Source organism: Manis javanica, chromosome 8 (assembly GCF_040802235.1).
Source record: "Manis javanica isolate MJ-LG chromosome 8, MJ_LKY, whole genome shotgun sequence".
Classification (NCBI taxonomy): domain Eukaryota; kingdom Metazoa; phylum Chordata; class Mammalia; order Pholidota; family Manidae; genus Manis; species Manis javanica.
Window position 1 is genome coordinate 120513192 of NC_133163.1, and position 12492 is coordinate 120525683.

Here is a 12492-nt window from a genome sequence, read left to right on the forward strand (position 1 = left end):
TACAAAAAAATAGTTTCCATGTGAATCAACAGTTTTAATGGAGACAGTTTAAAGGAAAGTCCTATATCATGGGTGAATTTTTATAGTCTTTTGGTGTAGAGATCTTTTAAAGCTTGGTGTGAAATCAGAAATCACAATGGGATTGCATGGTAAATGCCTACTTAAAAATTACAAGGGGGCAGTCAGACACTGTTAAAAAAGGTTGAAAGGTAAGTTACAGACTGGGGAAGAAAACAATCCATGAGACTACAGGGTTCTTCCTTTCTACATACTGAACCCATAAAATAATAGTTTGATCTTCACAGAGAAAATATGTTCAGTGTCACTAAAATAATTCAGGTTAAGTCTAGATATTTTACCCCATCAGATGGGCCAGCATTTTTTTTTTGGTATCATTAATCTACAATTACATGAAGAACATTATGTCTACTAGACTCACTCCATCAAAGTCCTGCCCACAAACCCCATTACAGTCACTGTCCATCAGCGTAGTAAGATGCTGTAGAATCACTACTTGTCTTCTCTGTGTTGCACAGCCCTCCCCATGCCCCCCCTCAACAGTATACATGCTAATAGTAAGACCCCCTGGCCCCCTTTATCCCCCCCCTTATTCCTCCCTTCCCACCCATCCTCCCCAGTCCCTTTCCCTTTGGTAACTATTAGTCCATTCTTGGCTTCTGTGATTCTGCTGCTGTTTTGTTCCTTCAGTTTTTTCTTTGTTTTTATACTCCACGTATGAGTGAAATCATGGTACTTGTCTTTCTCCGCCTGGCTTATTTCACTGAGCATAATACCCTCTAGCTCCATCCATGTTGTTGCAAATGGTAGGAGTTGTTTTCTTTTTATGGCTGAATAATATTCCAATGTGTATATGTACCACATCTTCTTTATCCATTCATCTACTGATAGACAATTAGGTTGCTTCCATTTCTTGGCTATTGTAAACAGTGCTGCAATAAACGTAGGGGTGCATCTGTCTTTTTCAAACTGGGCTGCTGCATTCTTAGGGTAAATTCCTAGAAGTGGAGATGGGCCAGCATTTTAATCCAAGTCTGTTTATATGTAGAACATCTAAATGTCCCTCAGTATAAGGTTGGCTACATAAATTATAGTGCATCCCTACTCAGATGTATATGCAATATTATGTAACAATGAAAAACAGCATAGACATTGTCAAAGAATGTCTGTAACATGTTGTTTTGTGAAGAAAGGTCATAAATTTGGAATATTATATTATTTATATGAAATTATAGAAAAATGTCTCTTTAGCTATATATGCATATAACTGTCTAGAATGTTCACCAAAGTATAGGAGTCATTAATTTTGTGTAGTCAAGTTTTGGATAATTCAAGTTTGTCTTTTCTAGTAAGGATGAATAGTTTTTTTTAATGAAGCATTGTTGATATACAAACATGTGGTTTTCAGATATACAACATGGTGGTTCAGCAGCTACCCATATTAATAAATGTTCACCCCCTGTAGTACTATCCTCACCATAGAAAGATGGTACGGAATCATTAACTGTATTCTCCATACTGTACTACCATCCCTATGACCAACTTATGATTGAGAATATTTGTGCCTGTATCCCCCTCAATCCCCCTCACCCTACCCACCCCAACTCCTCCCCTATGGTAACCACTAGTCATTTCTCAGTGTCTGTGAGTCTGCTGCTGTTTTGTTCATTCAGTTTTGCTTTCCTTTTATATTCCACAAATAAGTGAAGTCGTATGGTATTTGTCTTCTCTACCTGGCTTATATCACTGAGCATAATACCCTCTAGATCTGTCCATTGTTGTTGCACCTGTCAGTATTTCTCTTTTAATAGCTACTTTAGCCATTCAGGTAAAGTCGTAGATGTGGAATTTCTGGGTTGAATAATGGTATTACTGTTTCTAGTTTTTGAGGAATGTCCATACTTCTTTCCACAGTGGCTACACCAATTTGCATTGCCACCAACAGTGTAGGAGGGTTCCCATTTCTCCACATCTTTGCCAACACTTCTTATTTCTTGTGTTTTGGAGAGTGGCCTTTCTAAATGGTGTGAGGTGATATTTCATTGTGGTTTTGATTTGCATTTCCCTGATTATTGATGTGAGAATCTTCTCATGTGCCTGTGGGCCATTTGTATTACCTTTGGAGAAATGTCTTTTCAGGCCCTCCACCCATTTTTTTAGTTGGACAATTTGTCTTTTTGGTGTTGAGGCGTATGAGTTCTTTATATGTTTTGGATATTAACCCCTTAGCAGATAAATCATCTATGAATATATTATCCCATACCATAGGATGCCCGTTTGTTCTGCTGACAGTGTCCTTTGCTGCACAGAAGCTTTGTAGTTTGAAGGACTGTTTAGTTCTATTTTAGATTTTGCTCCCTTGCCTGAGGAGATAATGTCCAGGAAAAAATCGTTCAAGCTTATATTCAAGAGATTTTTGCCCATGTTTTCTTCTAAGTTTTATGGTTTCATGTCTTACATTCATGTCTTTGATCCATTTCAAATTTACTTATGTATATGGAGTTGAGAATGAATACTTTTTATAAAAATAGGGTGTTTAGGTCGGTTTAAAGATGGTTGCGTAAGAGGTGAGACAGAGAACTCCTCCCAAAACCACATATAATAAGAAAATATAGTTAATACAACTAATCCTAAAACAGCAACAGGAAAGAAGGCTGTGCCAGACTGCATACACCTGGAGAACAGACCAGACCTCAGGAAACAGGGTAACATTCCAAAGCCTGGATCCAGTGGGACTCAAGCCCTTCCGCCGCCCCAGCTCACCAGCGGGAGGAAGAGAATTGGAGCAAGGAGGGGGTAGAAGCCTAGGACTGATGAACACCAAGCCCTGGAGATTTCCTTTGGGAGCACGGACCTACATTACATGGTGCTCTGGAGATGGGTGGGGTCGGAAAACTAAGACAGGTGGAACACCTGGAGAGACTGAGATTCCAGCCATTTGTAGAAAAGAGGGATCCACATCTGGCTGCTCTGTGACGAAAGATGGGCAGTCTGAGAAACTTCCAAACAGTGAGAGGACTGCTAAAGGGGCAAGAGTTACACAGAACTTGCTGCTCAGAGGAAAGGATAGGTGGACAATATTGTCTGGGTGCACTCTGTCCAGCAGGTTGGGAACTTTCAGGAGCTTTGGGCGCTCCATCCCCCTGGTTGCTTACTCAGCTCCAAGGCCCCCCACAGTGATATGTACCCTGCTGCACCTTCCTCCTGGCCTGCCAGCACCAGCTCACAAACCAGCAGTCCTGCCCTGGTGTCGGACAAGCCACAGGGAGGCCCTTCCTATGGCACCTACAAATGCAAAGTGCAGAGACTTACACCTCTGTGCTTGGCCCACTGGTTCTGACAGTGGAGACAGGCACTGCAGCTGGGAAGCAGGAAACAGCTCTTTCCTTCCCCCAGGCACCTGCGCCGCTCCCCTGCAAAGCCCAACATCACTCCAGGGGCTGAGCAGCTCCAGAGACTAAAGCTTCTGGGCACTAGAGGGTTTCATATACAAATATGAAACGTCAAAGAAACCTGGTTCAAACCAAAATCCCACAAACACCAGGAAAAGGGCTAAGTGAAACTGAAACCATCAATCCATTCGAAAGAGAGTTCAAAATAAAAATCATAAACATGCTCATGGAGGTACAGAAAAATATTCAAGAATTCAGGAATGAATTTAGGACAGAGATTCAATCATTAAGAAATCTCATATCAGAAATGGAACATACAGTGGAGGGACTTAAAAGAAAATTAGATGTAGTGGAAGAGACTATAAATGGAATAGAAACTAGAGAAGAGGAATACAAAGAAACTGAGTCACAGAGAGAAAAAAGGATCTCTAGGAATGAAGGAATATTGAGAGAACTGCGTGACCAATCCAAACCGAACAATATTCGTATTATAGTGGTACCAGAAGGAGAAGAGAGAGAAAAACGGATAGAGAGTGTCTTTGAGGAAGTAGTTGCTGAAAACTATGCCATCTGGGAAGGAAATAGTCTCTCAGGCCATGGAGGGGCACAGATCTCCAAACACAACAGACCAAGGAAGACAACACCAAGACATATAATAATTAAAATGGCAAAGATCAAAGATGAGAACAGACATTTAAAAGCAGCCACAGAGAGAAAAATGATGACATACAAAGGAAAACCCATCAGACTTCTCAACAGAAACCTTACAGGCCAGAAGGGAGTGGCATGATATATTTAATTCAGTGAAACAGAAGGGCCTGGAAACAAGAATACCCTATCCAGCAAGATTATCATTTAAATTTGAAGGAGGGATTAAACAATTACCAGAGAAGCAAAAGCTGAGAGAATTTATCCCCCAAAAACCACCTCCACAGTGTATTTTGGAGGGACTGCTATAGGTGGAAGCATTCCTAAGGCTAAATAGCTGTCACCAGAGCAAATAAAACCACAGTGAAGGAAGTAGAACAATTAATTACTAAGCAGATGCAAAATCAAATCAACTACCCCCAAAGTCAATCAAGGGATAGACCAAGTAAATGTACAGAATATTATACCTGAAATATAAAGAATGGAGGAGGAAGAAGAAGGGGAAAAAAAGAACCTTTAGGTTGTGTTTGTAATAGCATACTAAGTGAGTTAAATTAGACTGTTAGATAGTTAGGGAATTACCCTTGAAGCTTTGGTAACCACAAATTTAAACCCTGCAATGGCAATAAGTACATACTATCAATAATCACCCTAAATGTAAATGGTCTGACTGTACCAATCAAAAGACATAGAATCACTGAATGGATAAAAAACAAGACCCATTGAAATGCTGTGTACAAGAGACTCACTTCAAACCCACAGATCTACACAGACTAAAAGTGGAGGGATGGAAAAAGATAATTCATGCAACTAAAAGGGAGAAAAAAGCAGGAGTTGCACTACTTGTATCAGACAAAATACACTTCAAAAGAAAGAAAGTTACTGAAAAAGACAGATGCACCCCTATGTTTATCGCAGCACTATTTATAATAGCCAAGAAATGGAAGCAGCCTAAGTGTCCATCAGTAGATGAATGGATAAAGAAGATGTGGTACATATACACAATGGAATATTATTCAGCCATAAGAAGAAAACAAATCCTACCATTTGCAACAACATGGATGGAGCAAGAGGGTCTTATGCTCAGTGAAATAAGCCAGGTGGAGAAAGACAAGTACCAAATGATTTCACTAATATGTGGAATATAAGAACAAAGGAAAAACTGAAGGAACAAAACAGCAGCAGAATCACAGAAACCAAGAAAGGACTAACAGTTACCAAAGGGAAAGGGACTGGGGAGGATGGGTGGGAAGGGAGGGAGTGGGTAGGGGGGAGAAGAAAGGGGGCCTTACAATTAGCATGTATAATGTGGGGAGGGGCACAGGGAGGGCTGTGCAACACAGAGAAGATAAGTAGTGATTTTACAGCATTTTACTACGCTGATGGACAGTGACTAATGGGGTATGTGGGGGGACTTGGTAAAGGGAGGAGTCTAGTAAACATAATGTTCCTCATGTAATTGTAGGTTAATGATACCAAAATAAAAAAAAATGAAAGAAACTCACAAAGAGACAAAGAAGGAATTACATAATGATAAAAGGGTCAGTCCAACAAGAGGATATAACTATTATAAATATCTATGCACCTAACACAGGGTCTCCTACATATGTGAAACAAATACCAACAGAATTTAAGGGGGAAATAGAATGCAGTGCATTCATTCTAGGGGACTTCAGCACACCACTCACTCTGAAGGATAGATCAACCAGACAAGTAGAGAGACAGAGGCACTGAACCTGTTAGAACGGACCTAACGGACATCTGCAGAACATTTCATCAAAAAGCAGTAGGATACACATTCTTCTCAAGTGCACATGGAATATATTCAAGAATAGATCATACACTAGGCCACAAAAAGAACCTCAGTAAATTCAAAAAGATTGAAATTGTACCCACCAGCTTCTCAGATTACAAAGGTGTGAAAGTAGAAATAAATTACACAAAGGAAACCAAAAAGCCCACAAACACACGGAGGCTTAATACCATGCTCCTAAATAATCAGTGGATCAGTGACCAAATAAAAACAGATCAAGCAGTATATGGAGACAAATGACAACCATAATTCAACACTGCAATATCTGTAGGACGCAGCGAAGGCCGTGCTAAGAGGGGAATATATTGCAATACAGGCCTACCTCAGGAAAGAAGAACAACCCCAAATGAACAGTCTTAATGCACAATTAATGAAACTATAAAAGGAAGAACAAATGAGGCCCAAAGTCAGTAGGAGGGACATAGTAAAGATTAAAGTAGAAATAAATAAAATTGAGAAGAATAAAACAATAGAATCAGTGAAAGCAGGAGCTGGTTCGAGAAAATAAACAAAATAGATAAACTGCTACCTAGACTTATCAAGAAAAAAAAGAGTCTGCACACATAAACAGAATCAGAAATGAGAAAGGAAAAATCACCACGGACACCACAGAAATACAAAGAATCATGAGAGAATACTATGGAAAATTATATTACCCAGTAGCAAACTGGGTAAACTATAAGAAATGGACAACTTTCTAGAAAAATACAACCTTCCAAGTCTGACCCAGGAAGAAACAGAAAATCTGAATAGACCAATTACCAGCAAGGACATTGAATTGGTAATCCAAAAAGTACCTAAGAGCAAAATGCCTGGACCAGATGGTTTCACTGCTGAATTTTATCAAACATTTAGTGAAGACCTAATACCCATTCCCCTTAAAGTTTTCCAAAAAGTGGAAGAGGAGGAAACACTCCCAAACTCATTCTACAAGGCCAGCATCACTCTAATACCAAAACCAGGCAAAGACACCACAAAAAAAGAAAATTACAGTCCCCTAACCCCGATGAAGATAGATGCAAAAATACTCAACAAAGTATTAGCAAGCTGAATTAAAAAATACATCAAAATGATCATCCATCATCATCAAGTGGGATTCATCCCAGGGATGCAACAGTGGTACAACATTCAAAAGTCCATATACATCATCCACCACATCAACAAAAAGAAGGACAAAAACCACATGATCATCTCCATAGACGCTGAAAAAGCTTTTGACAAAACTCAACAACCATTCATGATAAAAACTCTCAACAAAATGAGTATAGAGGGCAAGTACCTCAACATAATAAAGGCCATATATGACAAACCCACAGCCAACATTATACTTAACAGCGAGAAGCTGAAAGCTTTTCCTTTAAGATCAGGAACAAGGCAAGGATGCCCACTCTCCCCACTTTCCTTCAGCATAGTTCTAGAGGTCGTAGTCACGGCAATCAGATTAAACAAAGAAACCAAAGGCATCCAGACTGGTAAAGAACAAGTTAAACTGTCTCTGTGTGCAGATGACATGATAGTGTACATAAAAAACCCTAAAGAATCCCCCCTAAGACTACTAGATCTAATATCTGAATTCAGCAAAGTTGCAGGATACAAAATTAATACACAGAAATCTGTTGCTTTCCTATACACTAATGATGAACTTATCAGAAAGAGAAATCAGGAAAACAATTCCACTCACAATTGCATCAAACAGAATAAAATACCTAGGAGTAAACCTAACCAAGGTAGTGCAAGACTTATACTCTGAAAACTACAAGGCACTCATGAGAAAAATTAAAGAAGAAACTAATAAATGGAAACACAACCCGTGCTCATGGATAGGAAGAATTAATATCATCAAAATGGCCATCCTGCATAAAACAATGTACAGATTCAATGGAATCCCTATCAAAATACCAACCGCATTCTTCAATGAAGTGGAACAAATAGTTCTAAAATTCATATGGAACCACAAAAGACCCCGAATAGCCAAAGCTATCCTGAGAAGGAAGAATAAAGTAGAGGGGATCTCACTTCCCAACTTCAAGCTCTACTACAAAGCCACAGTAATCAAGACAATTTGGTACTGGCACAAGAACAGACCCACAGACAAGTGGAACAGGATAGAGAGTCCAGATATTAACCTAAACATACATGGTCAATTAATATACGATAAAGGAGCCATGGATATATAATGGGGAAATGACAGCCTCTTCAACAAATGCACTTGGCAAAATGGGACAGCTACATGCAAAAGAATGAAACTGGATTATTGTCTAACCCTATATACAGAAGTAAACTCGAAATGGATCAAAGACCTGAATGTAAGTCATGAAACCATAAAACTCTTAGAAGACAACATAGGCAAAAATCTCTTAGACATAAACATGAGCAACTATTTCCTGAATGCATCTCCTTGGGCAAGAGAAACAAAATAAAAAATGAACAAATGGGACTACGTCAAGGTAAAAAGCTTCTGTACAACAAAGGACACCATCAGCAGAACAAAAGGCATCCTGCAGTATGGGAGAATGTATTTGTAATTGACATATCCTACAAGGGGTTAACATTCCAAAATATATAGAGAACTCTCATGGCACAATACCCAAAAAGCAAATGGGCAAATGATATGACCAGATACTTCTACAAAAAAGAAATTCGGATGGCTATCAGGCACCTGAAAAGATGATCCATATCTCTAATTATCAGGGAAATGCTAATTAAAACCACAATGAGGTATCATCTTGCACCAGTTAGGATGGCCAACATCAAAAAGAATAGAAACAAGAAAAGCTGGTGCAAATGTGGAGAAAGGGACACCCTCCTACAGTGGTGGTGGGAATGTAAACTAGTTCAATCTTTGTTGAAAGCAAAAAACTTTGCTCAAAAAACTCAAAATAGAAATACCATTTTGATCCTGGAATTCCACTCCTTGGAATTTGCCCAAAGAAAATAACTTCTCATATTCAAAAAGACATGTGCACCCCTATGTTTATCCCAGTACTATTTACAATACCCAATACATGGAAGGTATCTAAGTGTCCATCAGTAGATGAATGCATAAAGAAGATGTGGTACATATACACAATGGAATACTATTCAGCCATAAGAAAGAAACAAATCCTACTATTTTCTTGAGCATGGATGGAGTCAAAGGGTATTATGCTCAGTGAAATAAGTTAGGCACAGAAAGACAAATACCAAATGATTTCCCTCATTTGTGGAGTATAACAACGAAGCAAAACTGAAGGAACAAAGTAGCAGCAGATTCACAGCCTCCCATGAAGGGACTAGTGGTTACCAAATGGGATGGGTCGGGGAGGGCGAATGGGGAGTGTGGTTGAAGGGGATTGTGGGGTATCATGATTGGTGCACATGGTGTGTGTGGAGTCACAGGGAAGACAGTGTAGCTGAGAGAAGACAGATACGGACTCTGGCATCTCACTACACTGATGTACAGTGACTGCAATGCGGTATGGGGGGGGGCCTCGATAATAAGGTTGAATGTGATAACCACATTGTTTTTCCTGTGAAACCTTCATAAAAGTGTGTATCAGTAATTCCTTAATAAAAAAATAATGTTTTTAATGGGTTTTCCTATTTACATTTTGTGTTATCTTCATTTGCTTTCTATCTACTTTTCAGATAAGACTTGGCATCTTAGGTTTTCTTTTCATATATACAATTTGTAGGAAAACATTTAATGTTCTGCTCTGTACATGTTTATTAGCTGAATCATCAGGGACAACTTTAACTTTATACAAGTTCCCTTTTTGTAATTCTTTGACATTTTGATTTATAATTTGATCATTTCATTGAAACAGACTGTAGTCAGAGTATTTATAAAAAGATGCATTATTAGTGTCCGGAAAGTGGTGTAACTTTTTTCTCATTTGAATGATTTTTCTGGAGATACAGTAAGTGCTTTGACACAAAGCCCAAAGAAGACCTTCATTAAAAATACTGGAAATCTTCCATGGATATTGATTATTTTTTAGTTTGAGATCCTTTTTTATGTAAAGAAAGAGTGACTATTGAAACCTAGCCTCTCCAAGCTAAAAATTAATTGACCATATTCTGCATTACTGTTTTTGCTGATTTTATCAAAGCTTTTATATCTATTGCTTTTCCCTTTAGAATATTAAGATATTTTATGAGGCCAGGGACCATGTCTTTTCTGGATGAATGGGAAAGATTATTCTAAGTATTTAAGCACTGTCTTCTGTCAAGAAGTTTGCAGCAGCACTTGAAACTCTGTAGATAGTACTTGGCGTACGATGCTCGTGCTATCTTAGTGAACTACTGTATTAAGATGCATATTTTATGAAAACAATATATAATTTGATGTGAAAACATTTCAAGATGTACTTTTTTTGTCTCCTACCTCCCCTTCCCTAGTAAATTAAACATTTCAAAAGAATATTTGGAAAGCAAGTCTATTTTTTGGAATGAGATACGTGTAATTCATTTTTTAAAATGATTTGTGGTTTAAAGTATATGTTTTGTTGGTCGTCATTAATTATTTAAGCTGGTATAACTAAAATTATTGGTAATAATTCATTTGTATAAAGTAGAGCCTCAACCTTTAAAATACCATTACTCTTCATAAGGTACACTAGAGAGTACAACTTTTCAACCTTAAGTTTTGGTTGTTAAAATACTGATAGCTTAACTTGCCTGGATAAAAACAAACTGAAAATATCAACATAGCAACAAAAACCAGATCTGCTCTCATACACATGTATTTCTATTTTGCTACAGTTTTTAGTCATACAACTAATTTCTTCAAAAAAGGATATGATCTTGGTTCATGTTAATTTAGTTTATTGCTTTTCCCTATAGAGAATCAGGGTTTTGGAGAACTCTATCAATGTGCTATTGCTGGGCTTTCATCCTTTCTGTTTAAATAATGCAGGTACTTTGATGGAAACCTGGAGAAGCTCTTTGCTGAATGTCATGTAATTAATCCAAGTAAAAAGTCTCGAACACGCCAGATGAATACAAGGTCATCAGCACAGGATATGCCTTGTCAGATCTGCTACTTGAACTACCCTAACTCGGTGAGTATCTGGTAATTTAAGGCTAGCACTGACTTATTTCAGACAGTAAATGAACTTGCGCTTTTTAAACGAAGGAAGATCTGGGAGTCTGGGGCTATAGTAAAGCAGTAACCAATCAATATATTAAGAAAGAATGAGGGCTTGTTATCTGTCCCTACTCCCTATTTGCTTTTTAAAGTAGCAACTTGTCCACAAGTTGTCATTACACAGCTAATTACAAGTTTATTTTACCACCGTGAGAAAATTGTGTAATATGTAGGCAGTGAGTAGAATTGTTGTTCATACTAATTACAACAGATTTAAATTAAGCTTTTTAAATAAATGCTTGAAATGCTTTAAAAATGTTTTAAGTACTATTTCATTTGTAGGTTCCTTTATAAAAAATGTCACTTACACAGATCCATCCTAGTGTAGCAAGTGGTGACAAAAGTTGGAGCAGAGACTGGGACCAATTAATTTTGTTTTTCTTAAGTATCCCTGTTAAAACCTATTGAATTTAAATAATTTACTTTTGGCGTGTTTAGTGAGGAAATTTTAGGCTAAGTAAACAATCTCTGTATGATGGCCTTACTTCATATTAAGAAAGGAGGAAATTTACCTTAGGAAAATTACATTTATGACATAAATATAGTTACTTGAAATTCACCTGTAAATAACATTCAACCGTAATTATAACAATAGTGTTCATATTCTCTGCATTAATAGTCAAGCAGTTCTTTCTGATAATTACTCTATACCAGGTCTTTGTCAACAGTATTACATATTTTAACATGTTGAAGATTTTACATTGTGTATCTCTACATAATATAGTTTTATATGTATATCTCTAAAGAGCCATTTGAAGATAACTAATTTTAATTTGTTTACATATACAAGTGCTTAGAAAAGAGGTTTTAAAAGAAAGTTAATGTTCATTAGAGAAATAGAAAAATCAGGAGTTAAAATAATTTAGTAAGTAAAGTGCTGAATTGAATTTCCAAATTCTCAAGTTTCATCATAGCTCTAACACTTGCTATTTGACTTCAGGTAGTAAATCATTTAAACTCACTGGGTCTCAACTTTTAAAAAAAAATTTTTTTGTTAAAATATTAATGATATACACTCTTATGAAGGTTTCACTGAAAAAACAATGTGGTTACTACATTTACCCATATTATCCAGTCCCCACCCATACCCCAGTGTAGTCACTGTGCATCAGTGCAGCAAGATGCCACAGATTCACTGTTTTCTGGGTCTCAGCTTTTTTTATCTTTCAGCAGTTTAATAAGATATTTCAAACTCTACCAGCCTGACAATTATATCATTTTTCTCTCTTAAATCACAGTCCTAACTGGAATATTTTTTTAAAATCAGCACTGCTGTTAAAAATACATTAAATTCATGTTTTGATCATTTTATTATCTTCAACCGATTCTCTTTCATAGTTGACATTTATAAGTGTTTACAATTTATAAATGTTTCTGTGAGGCAATATTAAGACTCAAGTAATTTGTCCCAGAACTGCTTACATATATTCCTTGTAACTTTCTCAGTGTGCTTAGTATTGTCTAAGAGTCTCAACAAATCAGAATTGAAAATC

The 12492-nt window shown here is 37.3% G+C and overlaps 1 protein-coding gene across 2 annotated transcripts in view; it reads left to right on the forward strand.

Moving 5' to 3' along the window:
* Positions 1-12492, forward strand: part of ARIH1 (ariadne RBR E3 ubiquitin protein ligase 1) — a 125029-nt gene that overhangs the window by 66222 nt on the left and 46315 nt on the right. For both annotated transcript variants that reach the window (XR_012120779.1, XM_037010100.2), the window contains exon 3: positions 10769-10913. Coding sequence is in view for 1 of the 2 variants with exons in the window: in XM_037010100.2 (XP_036865995.1) it covers positions 10769-10913 (145 nt within the window). In the remaining variant the exon portion in view is untranslated. The remainder of the gene's footprint in view (positions 1-10768; positions 10914-12492) is intronic.